The sequence below is a fragment of the Geotrypetes seraphini genome, chromosome 2 (assembly GCF_902459505.1).
Source record: "Geotrypetes seraphini chromosome 2, aGeoSer1.1, whole genome shotgun sequence".
NCBI classification, from domain to species: Eukaryota; Metazoa; Chordata; class Amphibia; order Gymnophiona; family Dermophiidae; genus Geotrypetes; species Geotrypetes seraphini.
This window is the reverse complement of record NC_047085.1, coordinates 273598273-273621700: the sequence shown is the minus strand read 5'-3', so window position 1 is coordinate 273621700 and position 23428 is coordinate 273598273. Positions and strand designations below refer to the sequence as shown.

General features: G+C 45.9%; 1 protein-coding gene across 3 annotated transcripts in view; it reads left to right on the top strand.

Annotated features, from left to right (window-relative positions):
* The window catches only part of AHRR (aryl-hydrocarbon receptor repressor), a 355001-nt gene that overhangs the window by 320819 nt on the left and 10754 nt on the right, over positions 1–23428 (top strand). For all 3 annotated transcript variants that reach the window (XM_033929699.1, XM_033929700.1, XM_033929701.1), the window contains one exon: positions 22511–22617. In XM_033929699.1, coding sequence (XP_033785590.1) covers positions 22511–22617 — 107 coding nt within the window. The remainder of the gene's footprint in view (positions 1–22510; positions 22618–23428) is intronic.

Genomic DNA, 23428 nt, shown 5'->3' with positions numbered 1-23428 from the left:
AAATCATGCAAACGCATACAAAGTACCTTGGGCCCACAATATTAAAAAAAAAAACCTGTGCTCCTAAATTTGTGTCCCCATTTTCACCTGTACTTAAGCCTTTGGTTGAAAATTCTTCTCAATGTAGGAATTTAAAAGTTATGCATATAAATTTATGTCTATTATTCGTTTGCCTAGACTTATGAGCCTAGTATTTAAAATTAGGCACGGAGGGAAAGGTATCATCTATTTGTGCACCACCCTTGAGCTGGTCGACCCATGTCGCCTCTTACACCCCACAGAGTATGAATATTCCTACGTATCGTGAGCCTATAACTCGATGTCATGACTGGACTATATACTATTCCCCAGGCGGCCTTTCACCTGGTTCACAGAGCTGCAATAGGTCCCACAGAATCTCAGACCACTCACTAATTTGGCTTGAACTGGACATCCCAAATCTTTCCTCTCCACATACACACTGGCGCTTCCCTTCCTACTTGCTAGATGATGCTGACTTTAAATCCTACCTAACCGACAAATGGGAGTCTTGTATCTCTTTCAATAGACAACACCTAGAGACCCCCCTCTCTCTTTTGGAATACTGCAAAAGCTGCGTGGGGATATTATTTCTTATGTGATAGCCCACAATAGACACATTTCTAAGGACATCGTCCTATTAGAAAAGAAGTCTGCGTTCGCCAAAATGACCTATCTACACCATCCATTACCAACAGAGATCCACAGTTGATGTTTGTCACTTTTTATTGGAATAAACGAGTCTGTTTTTACATGTTTGTTTGTTTTTTTGTGGAGTGTCCATTGTCCGTTCCCACTTTTTTTATGTGTGATTTTGAACTCGTTGGTTCTTGTCCTGTTGGACTTTTGTTGTGTGTGAGTGTACTGTAGATACCAATTTTACAAGTACGGGGATAGACCCGGTAAACTGTTAGCCCAGATAGCAAAGAGCTGGCAGGGATCCAGATACATATCAGGCCTCACAGCAGCAGATGGTACCCTCATCACTAATCCAACTCATATAGCCAAATGCTTTTACCAACATTTCCAGCAGGTATATTCAGAATCCCCGAGGTTGGATGGTCCAGATATCACTAATTACTTAGAGCAGTGTTCTTCAACCTTTTTACACCTATGGACTGGCGGAAATAAAAGAATTATTTTGTGGACCGGCAAACTACTGAATGCAACTGTGTGCCCAGAGCTAAAAGGGGCGTATCTGGAGGAGTGGTTAGGGTGGGATATGGGCCGACCTAGACTTAGTCATTCTGCAGGAACAAATGTTGTGAGTTAGACGATGTAAAAACAGGTATAAGTGCCCAAAAGGTATCCAAAGTGACCAGATAACCACTGCAGAGACAAAGTAAAGACCCACAGTGTTCACTGACCCCCCTCACACCCCCGCACAGATCAAAATAAAAACTTACATATCTGTCCCCAGAACATCAGCACCTAGTCTAGGAAAGCCTAGTAGAGCTGCACACAGGTCTCTTAAATAGCTTGGGGGGGTGGACTAGTGAACCATAGAGAGAAGGACCCAGGCCCATAAAGCCATTCTAACCACTACATTCATGGTGCGAAATGTGAGCCCACAAAAATCCCCCAAAACCTTACTGTACTGCCATAAGGGCTATTGGGATTGTAGACAGGTGGGTATAGTGGGTTTTGGGGGGCTCACCAAAACCTATAAAGGAGTTCTGGTGAGATGTTTGTGGCACCCTTTATGTGAAGTTCACAGCAGTGCCCTGTAAGGTACTCAACTGCTCTGTTGCCATGTCTAGGTGGCCAGTCCATCACAATGCTGGCCCCTCCCACATCCAAAAGGTCTTGTTCTGGGCATTTGCAACTTGGACAAATTTCTAGTCAGGAGTGGTATAAAGATAGATTTAATGGAGGTCTGGATGATCAAACACTTGAACGTCCAGATAGATGATTTTCAACAAAAAAAAAAAAAAAATTTTAGATGTACTTTTTCGAGAATGGACATTTTCTTGTTGACAACTTTGGGCAACTAGCACCCTATATCCAAATTGGACTTAGATGTATGTTTTGATTATGCCCCTCCACACTCCTTAAATATAGAACCTCACCTACTGGACACAACCTCAAAGTTGTCGGACTGGCACAATTTCCCCATTGCACTCTTAGGTAGAACAGCACTTTACAACATGCTGGTGGTCGTGCGATGGCTATACGCCTTGCAGGTCCTCCCCCTGGTATTGACTTCCAGGCACCTGTAGCTTCTGGATAAAACTCTCTCAAAATTTCTATTGTGGGGCAAACAAGCTAGACTTCCCTTATTCATTCTGATGTTACCTAAATCTAAGGAGGGAATAGGTTTGCTGAGCCTCCGCTAGTTTTCCTGGGTCTGTGGGATGTGACAGATAGGGGACTGATTCAGAGGCACCACTCACTTTTCTGTGACAAAAGCGGAAACACAACTAAGCCCCCCTTCACTTTACTCATTTCCTGCACTCTCAAGGAGCCTCTGGCCGGACATTGAGGCCGTCTCCATTTTTTATCTTCCTATGCAGAGGGTCTTGCGACAGGTGAGCATGCTGCTGGGCTACCGAGCTGACATCACGCCAGAACTCTCAATACGTGGTAACTGAGTATGACACCAGAATTGTCTTCAAGTTTCAAGTTTATTATGGATTTGATTAATCGCTTATTCAAAATTCTAAGCGATGTACAAAAACAGTAAAATTACAAATTTCTGTGGGAAACAAACCAAATAAATACGACTAACCTGACAAAACATATAATACAAAAGGAAAAAATGGGGAAAGAAATACAAGTTATTGATAGTAAATAAGACGAGTAAGGGAAAAAAACAATAGGAGGGGAGAGAGCAGTGAGGTTTTTTTTTTTAAATTGGGAACTAAGATTCAATTAAGGCTCCTAATCTAGATTTCTAGCTGTCAAATGCATCTTTAAAAAGAAAGCAATCTTATGATTGTTATGTTGATAAATGGAATAGGGATCTTGTTCCACAGCTTTCCCTAGAACAATTTTGTAGATATATCTACTCTCTCAGATCCTTTGCCAAAAATGTTTTACTTTGGGAAATGCAATATAAATTTCTGCTCAGGCTGTATATTTCTCAACCGATCACTGAGATCCTAAACAGAAAAATGGCTGATCCTGCCACCTGGCTGTTCACTCAAGTCTGAAACAGCCAGAAGACGCTCTTATTCTCATTGCTTACATAAATTATGGCACACTATCCCCCCATCTATTAGATCTCTAGACCACAGTTCTTCAACCGCCGGTCCGCGGACCGGTACTGGTCCGCAGGAAATTTTTGCCGATCCGCGCAGGACCGGCAAGATTGACTCATTTGAACTTCCTGCCGGTCCGCGCAGGACCGGCAAGATCAGCATCGGAAGCGTGAGCTGGGCAGGAGAGATCTTGGGGAGCCTCCGACAGTGGCTTTCTCCCCTCTCTGCAGCTCTCCTTTACTTCCCAGCGCAGCGATTAACGAAGGCAGCCTCGGGGCTTTTGCTGAGTCGCGGCTGCCTCTGATGATGCAACTTCCTCTTTCCTCAGAGGCGGCGCGACACAACAAAGGACCCGAGGCTGCTTTCGTGAATCGCTGCGCTGTGAAGTAAGAAGAGCTGCTGGGAGGGGAGAAAACCACTATCAGTCTGGGAAGCTGCTGGGCAGGGGAAAAAAGGGACAGCTGCTACTGGAGAGGGAGAAGGAGAAGGAGAGATGCATCTGGGAGGGGAGGAGGGAAAGGAATCTGGGAAGCTGCTGGGCCAGGAAAAAAAAAGGACAGCTGCTACTGGAGAGGGAGAAGAAGGAGAGATGCTTCTGGGAGGGGAGGAGGGAAAGGAATCTGGGAAGCTGCTGGGCCAGGAAAAAAAAGGACAGCTGTTACTGGAGAGGGAGAAGAAGGAGAGATGCTTCTGGGAGGGGAGGAGGGAAAGGAATCTGGGAAGCTGCTGGGCCAGGAAAAAAAAGGACAGCTGTTACTGGAGAGGGAGAAGAAGGAGAGATGCTTCTGGGAGGGGAGGAGGGAAAGGAATCTGGGAAGCTGCTGGGCCAGGAAAAAAAAGGACAGCTGCTACTGGAGAGGGAGAAGAAGGAGAGATGCTTCTGGGAGGGGAGGAGGGAAAGGAATCTGTGAAGCTGCTGGGCCAGGAAAAAAAAGGACAGCTGCTACTGGAGAGGGAGAAGAAGGAGAGATGCTTCTGGGAGGGGAGGAGGGAAAGGAATCTGGGAAGCTGCTGGGCCAGGAAAAAAAAGGACAGCTGCTACTGGAGAGGGAGAAGGAGAAGGAGAGATGCATCTGGGAGGGGAGGAGGGAAAGGAATCTGGGAAGCTGCTGGGCCAGGAAAAAAAAGGGACAGCTGCTACTGGAGAGGGAGAAGGAGAAGGAGAGATGCATCTGGGAGGGGAGGAGGGAAAGGAATCTGGGAAGCTGCTGGGCAAGATAAAAAAAGGGACAGCTGCTACTGGACAGGGAGAAGAAGAAGGAGAGATGCTTCTGGGAGGGGAGGAGGGAAAGGAATCTGGGAAGCTGCTGGGCAAGGAAAAAAAGGGACAGCTGCTACTGGATAGGGAGAAGAAGGAGAGATGCTTCTGGGAGGGGAGGAGGAAAAGGAATCTGGGAAGCTGCTGGGCAAGATAAAAAAAGGGACAGCTGCTACTGGACAGGGAGAAGAAGAAGGAGAGATGCTTCTGGGAGGGGAGGAGGGAAAGGAATCTGGGAAGCTGCTGGGCAAGGAAAAAAAGGGACAGCTGCTACTGGAGAGGGAGAAGGAGACGGAGAGATGCTTCTGGGAGGGGAGGAGGGAAAGGAATCTGGAAAGCTGCTGGGCAAGATAAAAAAAGGGACAGCTGCTACTGGAGAGGGAGAAGAAGGAGAGATGCTTCTGGGAGGGGAGGAGGGAAAGGAATCTGGGAAGCTGCTGGGCAAGGAAAAAAAGGTACAGCTGCTACTGGAGAGGGAGAAGGAGAGATGCTTCTGGGAGGGGAGGAGGGAAAGGAATCTGGGAAGCTGCTGGGCAAGGAAAAAAAAGGGACAGCTGCTACTGGAGAGGGAGACGGAGAGATGCTGCTGGGAGGGGAGGAAGGGAAGAGAGTTACTGCTGGACAGGAGGAGGAGGGAAGGGAGAATGAAAAAAGGAAGGAAACAGCTGCAGAGAGATTAGAGGAGGGGAAGGGGAGACACAGGCATGAGAAAGTAGAGAGATTGATGATAGGAAGGGGTCAGCAGAAAAATAAGCAGAGGGACAACGATGATAGATCTGGTGTAGGAGAGATAAAAATGAAGAGAGTAGTGAAGCTGGAATGAATCATGTAAATAGGAGAGAGGGGCACAAGCTGGATGGAAAGGGGAGAGGGACATAGAAAGAAGACAGATACCATATGGAAGGGGGAGAGGACAGATAGTGGATGGAAGGGGCAGATGCTGGATTGAAGAGACAGAGAGGGCATACGCTGGAAGGAAGAGAGTGAAAAAAAGATTGAAAGCAGAAACCAGAGACGACAAAAGGTAGAAAAAATAATTTTATTTCTATTTTGTGATTAGAATATATCAGATTTGAAATATATATCCTGCTAGAGCTGGTGTTAGACATAACTGGGGACTGCAAAACCCAGGCAGTGCTTCTTTAGCTTTCAGCTGGCTTAGGGCGCTCTCTGACCAGGGGGCAGTTGCCCTAGTTGCACTCCCCTAAAACTATTCCTGTCATGTGTTACTTCAGTATTCTGTTAGCATGATATTTCTGTGTAGCATTCTGTAATAATTTGGCTTGTTCAGTTTTCTTGATAGTAGAGGGGATATATGTGAAGGGGAGGGGAGACAGGGGTTTTGTTGATCCTTGCTCTGAATTATTTGTATTTATAAAATGACAATTCTACAGAATATTGTTTCTTTTTATACTTTAATAAAATACATTCAATATAAAATCATAACTGAGGCTTGTGTGGATGGGATCAGATGATTTGTGGGGACCGAGCTCGCGGAGATGGGGCGGAAACGGGATTTTTAAATTTTAGTCCTAGTAGTTTGCCGGTCCACAAAATAATTATTTTTTTTCTGCCGGTCCACGGGTGTAAAAAGGTTGAAGAACACTGCTCTAGATAGTCTGTGGAACTTCAGGAAAGCCGTGAAAACCTTCCTCTTTACAAACCCAGCCCCTAACGACCCGTGTTCACATCCCTGACAGATGGATCACAAAGACACCACCAAATACACGAAACGGAATCTCACTAAAACTCGCATGCCACCGCAAATATAACCATAACTAGCTGATGCCCCGGCGTTGCACGGGTATTTAATTATAGCAATAACACTGTAAATGGATTCAAATAAAGATACTTTATAGTGGTGAATGAAATTATTGTTTTACAGCTTAATAAAAAGTACAATATTCAAATTATAATGTGAAATATTTGACAAAATGAATACAATACAACTAACGCAAAACATGATTATAAACAACATTTTTAGTTTCACCTCCAGGAGCAAGAATATATAAATTGTTGGGTGAACCCACCCTTGAGCAAGCAACATAGAGTTGTGGGCCGAGAGACCCCCAGAACATATCACCCCAGGTAGTGAGGGATCTGCATACCAAGTTTCGTTAAAATCGGTCAAGCCGGTTTTGAATTACTGTGAGAATGGCAGCTTTTTACATTTTATCCATTGACATGAATGGGTGAAATCTGATTTTCTGTTTGTAGCTCCGCCCACGTGTGCAGGTGGGCTGCGAGACCCCCAGAACATATCACCCCAGGTAGTGAGGGATCAGCATACCAAGTTTCGTTCAAATAGGTCAAGCCGTTTTTGAATTACTGTGAGAATGGCAGCTTTTTACATTTTTTCCATTGACATGAATGGGTGAAATCGGATTTTCTGTTTGTAGCTCCGCCCACGTGTGCAGGTGGGCGGCGAGACCCCCAGAACACCCCAGGTAGTGAGGGATCTGCATAGCAAGTTTCATTCAAATCGGTCAAGCCGGTTTTGAAGTACTGTGAGAATGGCAGCGTTTTACTTTTTTTCCATTGACATGAATGGGTGAAATCTGATGTTCTGTTTGTAGCTCCGGCCACGTGTGCAGGTGGGCCGCGAGACCCCCAGAACATATCACCCCAGGTAGTGAGGGATCTGCATACCAAGTTTCGTTCAAATAGGTCAAGCCGTTTTTGAATTACTGTGAGAATGGCAGCTTTTTACATTTTTTCCATTGACATGAATGGGTGAAATCGGATTTTCTGTTTGTAGCTCCGCCCACGTGTGCAGGTGGGCCACGAGACCCCCAGAACATATCACCCCAGGTAGTGAGGGATCAGCATACCAAGTTTCGTTCAAATAGGTCAAGCCGTTTTTGAATTACTGTGAGAATGGCAGCTTTTTACATTTTTTCCATTGACATGAATGGGTGAAATCTGATTTTATGTTTGTAGCTCCTCCCACGTGTGCAGGTGGACCGCGAGACCCCCAGAACATATCATCCCAGGTAGTGAGGGATCTGCATACCAAGTTTCATTCAAATCGGTCAAGCCATTTTTGCGTGACCGCGGCACATACATACATACACACATACATACCTCCGATTTTATATATATAGAAGACTAGCTGATGCCCCGGCGTTGCACGGGTATTTAATTACAGCAATAACACAGTAAATGGATTCAAATAAAGATACTTTATAGTGGTGAATGAAATTATATTTTTACAGCTTTATAAAAAGTACAATATTCAAATTATAATGTGAAATATTTGACAAAATGAATACAATACAACAAACACAAAACTTGATTATAAACAACATTTTTAGTTTCACCTCCAGGAGCACGAACATATAAATTCTTGGGTGAAGAGACCCCAAGAACATATCACCCCAGGTAGTGAGGGATCTGCATACCAAGTTTCGTTCAAATCGGTCAAGCCGTTTTTTATTTACTGTGAGAATGGCAGCTGTGTACATTTTTTCCATTGACATGAATGGGTGAAATCAGATTTTCTGTTTGTATCTCCGCCCACGTGTGCAGGTGGGCGGCGAGACCCCCAGAACACCCCAGGTAGTGAGGGATCTGCATAGCAAGTTTCATTCAAATCGGTCAAGCCGGTTTTGAAGTACTGTGAGAATGGCAGCATTTTACTTTTTTTCCATTGACATGAATGGGTGAAATCTGATGTTCTGTTTGTAGCTCCGGCCACGTGTGCAGGTGGGCCGCGAGACCCCCAGAACATATCACCCCAGGTAGTGAGGGATCTGCATACCAAGGTTCGTTAAAATCGGTCAAGCCGGTTTTGAATTACAGTGAGAATGGCAGCTTTTTTCATTTTTTCCATTGACATGAATGGGTGAAATCTGATTTTCTGTTTGTAGCTCCGCCCACGTGTGCAGGTGGGCTGCGAGACCCCCAGAACATATCACCCCAGGTAGTGAGGGATCAGCATACCAAGTTTCGTTCAAATAGGTCAAGCCGTTTTTGAATTACTGTGAGAATGGCAGCTTTTTACATTTTTTCCATTGACATGAATGGGTGAAATCGGATTTTCTGTTTGTAGCTCCGCCCACGTGTGCAGGTGGGCCACGAGACCCCCAGAACATATCACCCCAGGTAGTGAGGGATCAGCATACCAAGTTTCGTTCAAATAGGTCAAGCCGTTTTTGAATTACTGTGAGAATGGCAGCTTTTTACATTTTTTCCATTGACATGAATGGGTGAAATCTGATTTTATGTTTGTAGCTCCTCCCACGTGTGCAGGTGGACCGCGAGACCCCCAGAACATATCATCCCAGGTAGTGAGGGATCTGCATACCAAGTTTCATTCAAATCGGTCAAGCCATTTTTGCGTGATCGCGGCACATACATACATACACACATACATACCTCCGATTTTATATATATAGAAGACTAGCTGATGCCCCGGCGTTGCACGGGTATTTAATTACAGCAATAACACAGTAAATGGATTCAAATAAAGATACTTTATAGTGGTGAATGAAATTATATTTTTACAGCTTTATAAAAAGTACAATATTCAAATTATAATGTGAAATATTTGACAAAATGAATACAATACAACAAACACAAAACTTGATTATAAACAACATTTTTAGTTTCACCTCCAGGAGCACGAACATATAAATTCTTGGGTGAAGAGACCCCAAGAACATATCACCCCAGGTAGTGAGGGATCTGCATACCAAGTTTCGTTCAAATCGGTCAAGCCGTTTTTTATTTACTGTGAGAATGGCAGCTGTGTACATTTTTTCCATTGACATGAATGGGTGAAATCAGATTTTCTGTTTGTATCTCCGCCCACGTGTGCAGGTGGGCGGCGAGACCCCCAGAACACCCCAGGTAGTGAGGGATCTGCATAGCAAGTTTCATTCAAATCAGTCAAGCCGGTTTTGAAGTACTGTGAGAATGGCAGCGTTTTACTTTTTTTCCATTGACATGAATGGGTGAAATCTGATGTTCTGTTTGTAGCTCCGGCCACGTGTGCAGGTGGGCCGCGAGACCCCCAGAACATATCACCCCAGGTAGTGAGGGATCTGCATACCAAGTTTCGTTCAAATAGGTCAAGCCGTTTTTGCATGATCGCAGCACATACATACATACACACATACATACCTCCGATTTTATATATATATAGATATATAGATATAGATTAGTACCACATTCTCAAACAATCAAAGATGCACCCATCTGCTAAGAAAAACTACTTTACCTCCATGTCCACTAAGTCTATATTTTAAGTCTGTATGTTATGTCCACACTTTAAATGCTGAAATCTAAACCCCTTCGTCTGTACTATAAATGCTGTAAACTCTGTATTTCTCACTAACGTATGTCCTACCCATACTATGAATGTACTCTTGTAACTCGTTCTGGGCTTCTTTGGGAAGATGGGCTAAATAAATGACTAAATAAATAAATAAACTGAGGCCGGATATTCAATGCCCCAAGCTTCCTTGGGCCAAATATTCTGGTCCTGTCCGTTGGTTTTGAACTTTTGGACATCAATCACTACTGCAGTGTCACCTTACTGGTGCACCAACTGGCAATCCACGCCCATGATATTTTGGGGGATGTACAAACTGTCTGTACCCTCACCTGCTGGTTTACGACGTTTCCTTCACTATATGGTACTAATGGGGAAGAAATGCATCTTACAGTTCTGATTGTCTACTTCCCCTCCTATCCTATCACTTATGATTACTCAAGCTTCCATGGAACTATGAGACTTATTGGATATCAAATCTAAATTAGGAAGACAGTTTGTTCTCACCTGGGAACCTTTCTGGAACAATTTATCCCCAACAGCTAGCAGCCGTCTCCTGAACTGGTGCCGGTCTTTATTAAATTAACATGACTTTATTAAATTAACAGACTTTCTGCCAGATTGTATTTCATTTGTGGGAGGTGCGTTCTGGGAGGGTAGGATTTTTCATGCATTGATCTTGTTCTTGTGTTAAATCTGCTGTATTCTTAGCAAGGCTTTACAACACTTTCATGGATGGCTGTAATTACTATACTATTAACCTTACTTGTCTGTTTAATTTGTTGGCAGTTGTTATCACTAAAATCAATAAAGATATTATAAACAAAAATTAGTTCTAAGTTCATAACCTTTTCTCCCTGCCAAAAGTCCACCCCTATTGCTATCTAATTTTTATGCTCCTAAATTTAGGAGTTTAGTGGAATTTCCAGTGTATAGTTATGCACTCAACTCTAAAATATATTTAAAGATGACACTCCTAGCTAACTCAGCCAAGTTAGGACAGCTCAAGTACACAAGTACCATGAGCTGCTGTGAGATTTCATGGCAGCCATTTTCATAAAGCAGCTGCAAGGGACATCAGCAAGTGGGCTTTGCTCTTACCCCCTTTGCCCCCACTTGTAGCAGCAGGAATACCAGTAGGCCCGAGGGGTTGTGGGTTTTAGAGAGGGGTAAGGGAAGGAGGGTGGCAGCTTCAGGGGTAGGAGGGGCTCAGGGAATTAAAAATAAAAAAGAAGAGTTATGTGGATCCTGGCTAGAATTCAGCAATCGGTTGAATATTGGCTGGGACATGCATAAGCTCCAGCAGCCAGCACAGCACCATTTTACCTTGGATATTCAGTGCTGGGGCCAGCACATGACCCAGCATTGAATATCGGGGGCTAATTTAGCCAGCCATGATCAGTGTTTTAAAAACTGTTGACTGCCGCCAGCTGAATATCACACAAATAACTCTCAAAGTTAGGAGCATAAGTTCTCTGAATATTGGGCCACTCGATATTATGCAAATTGAACAACACAACTTGCATTGAACACTGCAAGCTACGTTAATTGTGGAATTGTTTGGTCTAAATAACTACATGAACATGCTACATACAACCTCAGTTTTTATTTCTATCTCCAGAGGAGACCAAGGAAAAACTACCAGACACAAAAGTGTAGTTTAAACATTCAAGGCCTTGGGAGCGTTTCTGTCATCCTTGGTTTCAAGTTATTGGACAAAGACCTCCTCCCAGTTACTGACAAACTGTCTAGTGGTCCTGAATGCTAGGATTTTGCATCTGAACCCAAAAGTTACATTACATTACATGATTTCTATTCCGCCAATACCTTACAGTTCTAGGCAGATTACTGGGAAATTTGCAAGATTGGGAATAGTTAAGGAGCCAATCAGCCAGCGGCCTCGAATGGAACAGGAGGGCAGGAAGATCACTCCTGCTCCGTGCACCGGCTGGCTACCAGGGACCCAAAAGGTACATGGGGAAGGAGGTGTGGTTATCAATTTCAACAGGCACAGGAGGCAGAAAGGATTCCTCCTGTCCCATCCACTGCGAGACCACTGAGAAGTCGGGGGTTCGCGGGGTTTTGGATTTGGTCAGGATGGGAGATGGGGGAATCCCTCATGTCCCAGCCCACCACTGAACCACCGGGTCTTGCAGTAGGCCCTGGTGGAGGCCTGCAATAGATCCAGGAGGGGGGCAGGTAGGCGATGGCCTTGAATATAAGCCAAGACTCCTATTTTGGGGCCATTTTTTTGCCCCAAAATCTCAGCTTATATTCGAGTATATATGGTATTTTTTTTTTCTCAGTGTTAAGTTTGAGGCTCGGTGCCCAGAGTTCCCACTTGTTGAACTCCCATAACTTCTGGCCACTTCATTTTTAAGTTTAGATCTTTCCTTTCAAACAGAGACCTTGCTAGATGTCAAATACAGCACAAGGTAACTTCACATGGACTTAGCTGTGCAGGAAATGTGAATCTCCTCATACACTCACCATATAGTGCAAAAATGTGCAAAGGTCTGTTTTTTTCTTTCGATCACTACATAGCCTAATGCCACACAAGCAGCGCTGTTATAAACATATTCTGTAGGTCAATGCTAAGGATAACAAAGTTTCCTTCCTTGGACCAGAAGGAGATACTGATAAACCACTGGAAGAGATCCCAAACAACACCCAAAGACCCACTCAGTGTGTGAACCAGTTGAGTGGAGTGGACTAACTGGGGGGTGGAAATGGGCCCGGAGTTTGCTCAGCAGAATTTCCCAGACCACCTCTTCCTCTCAACACATTGACACGCTGCCACCATCACCACTAGGAACACCTCACTGTGTAGGCCAGCTATGCTATAAACTTTATAAAACACATTATTATATTTTCTTATAAAGCACATATTTTAACTGAACTCTCTGACATCCTCAGCCTTTCCATTCACAAAAATAGAAGTAAGAAAAGTTCCCATTTCCTGCTGTCTCATGTCCCCGGCCTATACAATATTTTTTTTCTGCAGACCCTTCAAAAGTCTGACCAAATCCTCGTTTCACTTGCATTATAAAGTACTGAGGATGCCATCTCTCCCCAATCCCAGGTCCTAAAGTCTAAGACAGTAGCGCAAACTAATGCTGCCAGATTCAGGAAAAAAATTTTTGATTTGATTCAGCCTATTGCAGGGGTGTCCAATGTCGGACCTCGAGGGCCGCAATCCAGTCGGGTTTTCAGGATTTCCCCAATGAATATGCATTGAAAGCAGTGCATGCACACAGATCTCATGCATATTCATTGGGGAAATCCTGAAAACCCGACTGGATTGCGGCCCTCGAGGACCGACATTGGACACCCCTGGCCTATTGAATTGGTTTTTCAATTCGATTTTCCTGCCCAGTTGGGTGATTTTTTTCAAAACTCCTGGTGGGTTTTATAGCTTTTTCACCCCCTTTGGCTTCTCCTAACCACACTGGCGCTGTGGTGTAAATAAAATAAAGAAACAAAAAGGACTTTTCCTCTCTCTGTTAAATCCTAGCTCACGTTTGCAGTCCAACACCAGCTCTGGCAGGATACACATTTCAAATCTGACATATTATAATCACAAAACAGAAAATAAAAGTAATTTTTCTACCTTTTGTTGTCTGGTTATATTTCAAATCTTGTTGGTCCAAGGCTCTGGTTTTCTTCTGATAACTTGCTTGCCAGGGTCTCCTTCTTTCTGCATGCTAACCATCCATCTGCCAACTCTGTCCTCCCTTTCCATTTCCCTTCCCTTCCCAGGAAGTCTGGTATCTTTCCTTTTTTTCATCTCCCTCCACAGATCCACCTTTTCTTAAATACCCTTTCATCCGGCATCTCTCCCTCCTTCCCCACCACCCCAGAGTCTACCATCTCTCCCTTTCTTTTCCTAATTACCCTCCTATCCAGTATCTCTATCCCTCCTCCACACCATCCCTTGTGTCCAATTTCTCTCCCTTTCTGTTCCTTCCCTCCCTAAATCCCATGGTCCATCATCTCGCTCCCTCTCCTCTATTTTCAGACCCATTATTTCTACCCCCCCCAAAGTTTGGCATATGCACGTCTCTTTGAACACCCCCTTCCCTCCGTGTACTTCTAAATCATGGTCCCCCCCAAAGGCCTGTCCCCCCTTAAAGGTCTGCCTGTCCCCCCTTGAAGGCCTGCACCCAACTTGAAGGCCTGTCCCATCCCCTTGTAGGCCTGTCCCCCCCTTGAAGGCCTGCCTGCCTGTCCCCCCCTTGAAGGTCTGCACCCCCCGAAGGCCTGCACCCCCCGAAGGCCTGTCCCCCACTTGAAGGCCTGTCCCACCCCCTTGTAGCTTCTCCCCCCCTTGTAGGCCTGTCCCCCCTTGAAGGCCTGCCTGCCTGCCTTTCCCCCCCTTGAAGGCCTGTCTACCCCTTGAAGGCCTGCACCCCCCCTTGAAGGCCTGCACCCCCCCCTTGAAGGCCTGCACTCCCTTGAAGGTCTGCACCCCCCCGAAGGCCTGTCCCCCCCTTGAAGACCTGCCTGCCTTTCCCCCCTTGAAGGCCTGTCCCCCCCTTGAAGGCCTGCACCCCCTTAAAGGTCTGCACCCCCCCCAAAGGCCTACACCCCCCCGAAGGCCTGCACCCCCCCTTGAAGGCCTGTCCCCCCTTGAAGGCCTGCCTGCCTGCCTGTCACCCCCTCCCCCTTGAAAGCCTGCCTGCCTGCCTGCCCGCCCCACCCCGAAGGACCGCTCGCCCCCCTGGCCTCCCCGCACCACCTATGAAGCAGCCGCAGCAGGATCGCGAAGTCAGCGTCAGCGATCCCTGCGCTGCTTCCTGCGCCACGGTCCCGCCCCTCCTCAGACATCAGAGGAGGGGCGGGATCGCGGCGCAGGAAGCAGCGCCTAAGCAGCGCAGGGATCGCTGACGCTGACTTCGCGATCCTGCTGCGGGCTGCTTCACAGGTGGTGCAGGAAGGTCAGTGGGGCGAGCGGTCCTTCGGGGGTGGGGGGGGGGACTGAACGGCAAGGCCAGGAGCACCCCCTTAGGGCTGGCACCCGGGGCGCACCGCCCCCCCGCCCCCCCTTGGTACGCCACTGCTCACAGGACATTTCATAAAAACTTCTCCAGAAATCGAATGACAAAATTCTTAACTAAACCATCAAGCAAAACCTTTAACTTTGGATCATGAAAATCTTAAAGTCTCTAATTACTATAACTTCCAACAACCAATTAGCACAGTTACTTACCGTAACAGATGTTATCCAGGGACAGCAGGCAGCTATTCTCACATGTGGGTGACGTCATCTACGGAGCCCGGATGCGGACAGCCTCGCAAGCAGACTTGCTTGTAGAAAACTTCAGAAGTTTCGAGTCTGCCACACCGCGCATGCGCAAGTGCCTTCCTGCACAGCACAGAGTGCATCTCGTCAGTTCAGATAGTTAGCAGAGAAGCCAACCAGGGGAGGTGGGTGGGTTGTGAGAATAGCTGGCTGCTGTCCTTGGATAACACCTGTTACGGTAAGTAACTGTGCTTTATCCCAGGACAAGCAGGCAGCCAATTCTCACATGTGGGTGACCTCCAAGCTAACCAGTATGGGATGGTGGGAGTGTTGGCAACTTAGGAGAATAAATTTTGTAATACTCTCTGGCCAAAATGGCCATCCCATCTGGAGAAAACATTCAGACAATAATGAGAGGTGAAAGTATGAACTGAGGACCAGGTGGCAGTTTGCAAATGTCCTCAATAGGAGTGAATCTGAGGAAAGCTACTGAAGCCGCCATGGCTCTGACTTTGTGGGCTGTGACTCGACTCTGTAGATGCAGTCCAGCCTGAGCATAGCAGAAAGAGATACAAGCAGCCATCCAGTTGGAGATGGTTTGCTTAGAAATTGGATGTCCCAACTTATTTGGATCAAATGAGACAAAAAGTTGAGCAGATCTGTGTGGTTTGGTGCGTTCCAAGTAGAAGGCCAAAGCACGCTTACAGTCCAGACTATGAAGAGCTGCTTCTCCAGGATGAGAATGAGGTCTTGGAAAAAAAAACACTGGAAGTACAATGGATTGATTGAGATGAAATTCTGAAACCACTTTAGGTAAAAATTTAGGATGAGTACAGAGGACCACCTTGTCATGATGGAAAACAGTGAAAGGTGGATCAGCAACTAAAGCTTGCAGCTCACTGATTGTTTGAGCAGATGTGAGAGCAATGAGAAACAACACTTTCCAAGTGATATATTTCAGATGAGCCGTAGACATTGGTTCAAATGGAGGCTTCATCAATTGAGCAAGAACAACATTGAGATCCCAAACCAGTAGAGGAGGTTTGAGAGGAGGTTTGACATTGAAAAGTCCTTTCATAAATTTGGAAACCACCAGATGAACAGAGAGGGGTTTCCCCTCGATAGGCTTATGGAAAGCAGTGATTGCATTGAGATGGACTCGAATAGATGTAGACTTGAGGCCAGAGGTAGATAAGTGCAAAAGATAATCCAAGATGGAAGACAAGGTAGCATCTTGAGGCTCCATGTTCTGAGAGATGCACCACGTAGAAAATCTAGTCCATTTTTGGTGGTAGCATTGTCTAGTGGCAAGCTTTCTGGAAGCCTCTAAAATGTCTCGAACAGGATGAGAAAACTGAAGAGGAGTTATGTTGAGAGGTACCAAGCTGTCAGGTGCAGAGACTGCAGGTTGGGATGAAGTAGAGATCGTTGACTCTGTGTAAGCAGAGATGGAAAAACTGGTAGTAGGTAAGACTCCCTGCTTCTGAGTTGAAGTAGAAGGGAGTACCAAGGTTGCCTGGGCCACTGAGGAGCTATCAGAATCATGGTGGCACGATCGGTCTTGAGCTTGACAAGAGTCTTTAGAATGAGAGGGAATGGAGGAAATGCATACAGGAAGAGATTCGTTCTTTCCAGCAGAAAAGCATCTGCCTCGAGGTGATGAGGAGAGTATATCCTGGAGCAGAACTGAGGCAGTTTATGGTTGTGGGGAGATGCAAAGAGGTCTATCTGAGGAGTTCCCCACTGAGAAAAAATGTGATGAAGAGGCGAATAATTGAGTGTCCATTTATGAGGTTGCAGAAGATAACTCAATATGTCCACCAGTTTTTCTCTCTTTGAATGTAGACAGCTTTCAGGAAGGTGTTGTGAAGAATTGCCCAATCCCAAACCTGCAGAGCTTCTTGGCAAGGAGGGAGAGATCCTGTTCCTCCCTGTTTGTTGACATAGTACATGGCGACTTGATTGTCCATCCGAATGATGACTACCTGGTCGTTAAGAAGATGTTGAAAAGCTTTGAGAGCATTGAAGATCACTGAGTTTCAACAGATTGATATGACATTGACGATCCATGCTGGACCAATGGCCTTGAGTACGGAGACCATCAAGGTGAGCCCCCCAAGCGTAGGTCAAGGAATCTGTCATGAGGACCTTCTGATGAGTGGGTGTCTGAAACAGTAAACCTCTGGAGAGATTGGAAGAGAGCATCCACCAGTGGAGAGACTGTCTCAACGAAGGAGTGACTGTAATGTGCTGAGAGAGTGGTTCGCAAGCCTACATCCTCTGAGATGCCAGGGTGCACTGAGGGATTCTGAGGTGAAGTCTGGCAAAAGGAGTCACGTGAACTGTCGAGGTCATGTGACCTAGTAGTACCATCATGTATCTCGCTGAGAGTGAAGAAAGGGAAGACACTCTGTGACACAGCTGAAGAAGAGCATTCAGACGCTGCTGAGGAAGGAATGCTATGAGCTGGTTAGTGTCCAGGATAGCTCCAGTGAACTGTAGATTCACTGAAGGTGGGATTTGGAAAAGTTGATTTCGAATCCCAAGCTTTATAGGAACCACATAGTCCGTTGGGTTGCTACAATAACCCCCTGAGATGTTGAATCTTTGATGAGCCATTCATCCAGGTAGGGGAATACTTGGAGACCATGGTTCATTAGAGCTGCTGCTAGACACTTGGTGAACACTCTGGGAGATGATGCCAGGCCAAAGGGTAGCACTCTGTACTAAAAATGAAGATTCCCCACCCAAACTCTGAGGTACTGACAGGAGGTCAGATGAATGGTGATGTGAGTGTAAGCCTCTTTGAGATCTAGAAAACATAATTAATCGTTCTGATCCAAAAGGGGATAAAGGAATGCCAGGGACAACTTGCAAAATTTTTCTTTGACCAAAAATTTGTTGAGAGCCCTGAGATCCAGTATGGGCCACAGATCGCCCATCTTCTTTAGAACTAGGAATTAACGGGAGTAAAAAAACCCTGCTCTGCTGTTCCAAGGGAACTTCCCTGATGGCACAGAGACGAAGCAGAGCTTGAGCTTCCTGAAGAAGAAAGGTGGTCTGGGAAGGATTGGAAGGATACTCTCTTGGAGGAAGCTCTGGTGGAATCTGAGTGAAATGAAGAGAGTATCCCTCCCTGATTATTGACAGCACCCAGAGGTCAGATGTAATGGTCTCCCATCAATAATAAAAGTGATGGAGATGACCTCCTATGGGGAAAGGGGAGGACAGAGGCAGAACGATGGAGGTTATGCTCTGTATGAGACAATCAAAAGGCTGAGAAGCCTTGGGTGTAGCTGAAGGCTGAGGTTTCTGTTGCTTCTGCTGTTGTTGTTTCTTAGGGGGTGCTCAAGTGTAAGGAACTGCCCTTAGAGGATAGGATGGAAGAGGTCAAGTAGGCTTTGCAGGAGCTGGCTTAGGCTTTGGTCTGACGATAGAAGCAAAGGATTTTTCATGTTCAGACAACTTCTTGGTGGTGGCCTCTATGGATTCGTCAAAGAGGTCATTGCCCTCACAAGGAATATTAGCCAGACGATCCTGAAGATTGGGATCCATATCAATGGTGTGAAGCTACTGAGAATGCAGTGACCCTCGATGAAAGTTCAAAGGCATCATAAGATGACTGAAGAAGATGTAATCTGAGTTGTGCCAAGGTAGCAGTGACTTGCTGAAACTCCAAAAGTCTATGTTGACCAAGGTCTTTAGAAAATCCAGGGAGAATATCAATCAAGTACTTAAAATAAGTAGTGAAAATGAAGTTATAATTCAAAACCCTTGAGGCCATCATCGAATTTTGATAAAGACGATGGCCAAACTTGTCCATGGTCCTACCCTCTCTTTCAGGAGATACAATGGCATAAACCCTGGAAGGATGGGTCCTTTTCAGTGAAGATTCCACAAGGGATTGGTGAGATAGTTGTGAATTCTCAAAGCCCTTGCAGTGTAGAGTTCTATACCTCGATTTCAACTTGCCTGAATAGCATAAGGTTATAGCACCTCAGCTTTGGAACAATTTACCAATTTATATTCGTAATGAATCTTCTTTAGAAAAATTCAAGCGATCCTTAAAAAGTTTTTTGTTCAAGGACGCTTTTGAAAAATAGACAACACAATTTTACAAATCACCAAACTTCTTAGATCTAAATTAGATTTCTGTATAGATTATAGACTCACATTATAGATCCGGTCGATATTGTATATCTGGATTTTCAGAAGGCGTTCGACAAGGTTCCGCATGAACGACTACTTCGGAAAATTGCAAGCCATGGAATTGAGGGTGAAATACTCACGTGGATTAAAAACTGGCTGGAGCATAGGAAACAAAGAGTGGGGGTAAATGGACAATACTTGGACTGGAAGAGCATCACCAGTGGGGTGCCGCAGGGCTCGGTGCTTGGACCCGTGCTCTTTAACATCTTTATAAATGATCTGGACATAGGTACGACGAGCGAGGTGATTAAATTTGCGGATGATACAAAGTTATTCAGAGTAGTAAAGACACAAGGGGATTGTGAAGATCTGCAACGTGACATAATCAAGCTCGAGGAATGGGCATCGACATGGCAGATGAGGTTCAACATGGATAAGTGTAAAGTGATGCATGTCGGTAACAAAAATCTCATGCACGAATACAGGATGTCCGGGGCGGTATTTGGAGAGACCTCCCAGGAAAGGGACTTGGGAGTTCTGATCGACAAGTCGATGAAGCCATCCACACAATGTGCGGCGGCTGCAAAAATGTCAAACAGAATGCTAGGAATGATAAAGAAGGGGATCATGAACAGATCAGAGAAGGTTATCATGCCGCTGTACCGGGCCATGGTACGCCTTCACCTGGAGTACTGCGTCCAGCACTGGTCGCCGTACATGAAGAAGGAAACGGTGGAGACAGAGACTGTGTTTGAATTCAAAAGGGCCTGGGATAGGCACGTAGGATCTCTCGGAGAGAGAAAGAGATACAGTGGTGCCTCACACAACGGACGCCTCGCACAGCGCACGCTGCGCACAACGAACTTTATGTCTTGATTCGTACAACGAACTTCATTTCACACAACGAAGTCGCCCGAGCTGCATCCTTCCGCGCAGGCACTGCGCTTAACTGCCCTCTCTCCGCCTGGCTCCCTCTTGCCCCCCCGACTCCCCGACACGATCGGGGCAAAAAGGAGCCCAAGCCCTCTTGCCCCGCCGATTCCCCAACTCCCCGACAATATCGGGCCAGGAGGGAGCCCAAGTCCTCCTAGCCACGGCGACCCCCTAACCCCACCCTGCACTACATTACGGGCAGGAGGGATCCCAGGCCCTCCTGCCCTCGACGCAAACCCCCCTCCCCCCAACGACCGCCCCCCAAGCCGACCCGCGACCCCCCTGGCCGACCCCCACGACACCCCCAACCCCCTTCCCCGTACCTTTCTGTAGTTGGCCGGACAGACGGGAGCCAAACCCGCCTGTCCGGCAGGCAGCCAACGACGGAATGAGGCCGGATTGGCCCATCCGTCCCAAAGCTCCGCCTACTGGTGGGGCCTAAGGCGCCTGGGCCAATCAGAATAGGCCCGGGAGCCTTAGGTCCCTCCTGGGGGCGGGGCCTGAGGCACATGGGCCCAACCCGACCATGTGCCTCAGGCCCTGCCCCCAGGAGGGACCTAAGGCTCCCGGGCCTATTCTGATTGGCCCAGGCGCCTTAGGCCCCACCAGTAGGCGGAGCTTTGGGACGGATGGGCCAATCCGGCCTCATTCCGTCGTTGGCTGCCTGCCGGACAGGCGGGTTTGGCTCCCGTCTGTCCGGCCAACTACAGAAAGGTACGGGGAAGGGGGTTGGGGGTGTCGTGGGGGTCGGCCAGGGGGGTCACGGGTCGGCTGGGGGGGCGGTCGGAGGTTCTTGGGGGGGGCGGTCGTTGGGGGGAGGGGGGGTTTGCGTCGAGGGCAGGAGGGCCTGGGATCCCTCCTGCCCGTAATGTAGTGCAGGGTGGGGTTAGGGGGTCGCCGTGGCCAGGAGGACTTGGGCTCCCTCCTGGCCCGATATTGTCGGGGAGTTGGGGAATCGGCGGGGCAAGAGGGCTTGGGCTCCCTTTTGCCCCGATCGTGTCGGGGAGTCGGGGGGGCAAGAGGGCTTGAGCTCCCTCTTGCCCCGATCGTGTCGGGGGTGCCAGGGACCACACGGAGTCACCCACCGTACCACCCGATTCGGGTAAGCGCAGGTATCGGTGGGTGGCTTATTTGCGGGGGGGGTGCCTTATTTTACATTTTTTTCTAAAAAGGGGGGGCTGTCTTATTTGATGGCCCTGCCTTATCATCGGGGAAACACGGTAGAAAAAAAAAAAAAATGAACAGTTAAGTCCCACTTTTTGCCGCTGAGACTCTGCCCTCTCTCACTGTAAAATTAGACTCTACTTAGTCTGTCTTTAAATTTAAAAAATGTGTGTTGTTTTAAAAAACAATTATGTTTTTAGATGTATCTAAATAAAAATAATAACCAAAAATTTATCTTTTTTTATGTCATCTTAGCATATTTTATGCTACAGAACGAATTATTTTTTTTAACATGTATTGTTATGGGAAAACGCGTTTCACATAACGAACTTTTCGCATAACAAACTTGCTCCTGGAACGAATTAAGTTCGTTGTGTGAGGCACCACTGTAATGGTTACTACGGATGGGCAGACTAGATGAGCCATTTGGCGTTTATCTGCCATCATGTTTCTATGTTTCTTAAAGTTAACATAATCTGCACATAGTCTCAAATTTCCAGGTATATTATTCCACAGATGCACACCAGCAATACAAAATATTTTTGTTTTTGTAGTTACATAGCGCACTCCCATTTCTATAACTACTGTTAATCTCATACCCCCATCCGATCTTAATATCCTTCCAGGTCTATAGATCTCCCACAACAGAGCAAAGCATGCAGGGGCCAATCTATATAAGACCTGGTGGACCACAGTAAGAACTTTATACTGTACCCCTGTTTTATTGGCAACTAGTGAGGTTGTTTCAAGGCAGTAGAGAGGTGCGCCATTCTGGGTGTGTCAGTTATCAGTCTAGCATCCGAATTCAGTACCCAACTGCAGGGCCTTATTCTTTGTCTGTGTCAAACCAAGATAGATTTGTTTGGCCTTCTTCCAAGATACCATCTTTAACCAACATTCATGCCTAATGTAAACATTACAGCTTTTCAGCTGCTTTTTTTGTTTCAAATCAGTTTCCTCATTTTATTATAGTCTTACTTTTGAAAGTTGAATCCTAAAGCAGTAGCTTTCTATGTTGTTCTCCCTCCAGTCAAATTTGATCACATTGTGTTCACTCTTGTCAAGCGGCCCAATACTTGCTATCGTGGCTCTTGTTGGTTGCTGAACTAACTTCTGCATAAAACATTTGTGCATATAATGATGAAGCTGATGGTATATATAGCATAACAAGGGATTCTGACCATAAAACTTTTTTAAGCCATGAATATGGGTCAGTCAAGCCCAGAAGATTAATCATTGTAAAATGTATTGATGTTTCTTTTGTTTTATAGAGCAAAACCTTTTTCAGGACTGTGTGAAGCAGAGATACATGGCAGGACCAGTCACCATGGTGTTTCCTTCTCCGACGTGTTACACCGTGCAGAAAACCAGATAAAGTGTAAGTACACAGTTGCTTTCTATTTCTGTAAAGATGCTTCCAAATCTAAGAAACACCAGTCCGTAAGAGAAAGATCTGATTTAAGGATATTCTGAATTAATATTAGTCAAATCTATTTGGCCTAGAAACCCAGTTAATTTCCCCATCTGAGTCATTATGAGGGTAATTTTGCTGAAAAAGTGCATATTTAGGGGCTAATTTTATTTTAAAAAATCTATGTGAGAAGTCAAAAAAGCACTTATTTTTAAAAGAATTTTTATAAAGGCAACATAGGCACATAAGAGGAGGTGCTGAAAAGTTCTCAACCCACCCAAGAAGAGAATGATGTGGACATGGTTCAAGCAATGATCTGAAACAATGTCTAAACATAGAATTTTGTTTCTGCAAATTGGCACGTAATGAAATAAAATAATACTCTTTTTAGAAATTTGTTTGGTTGAGCTGAGAACTTTTCAATACCCCTTGTATATGTCTCACAGAATCAGCTCCAATAGTGTGCAAATGCCCACACAGAAACATACAGCTGCTAAGAAGATGGTCAACCCAATATTTAGCACTATTTAACTGGCCAGACTCCTGGTACCGTCCCCAATAACACAACTCCTGTTTCCTCTTTGGTGGACCATGGCAGAAGGAAAGCAGAGAGATCTCTGGCAGCGCTTCAGAATCACTGCCACAGTCAGTTTGTCAGCAGGACGGGGAAGGTGAGGGTGATATAGTGTATGTAGATTTTCAGAAAGCTTTTGATAAAGTTCCTCATGAGAGGCTCCTGATAAAATTAAAGAGTCATGGGATAGGTGGCAAAGTTCAG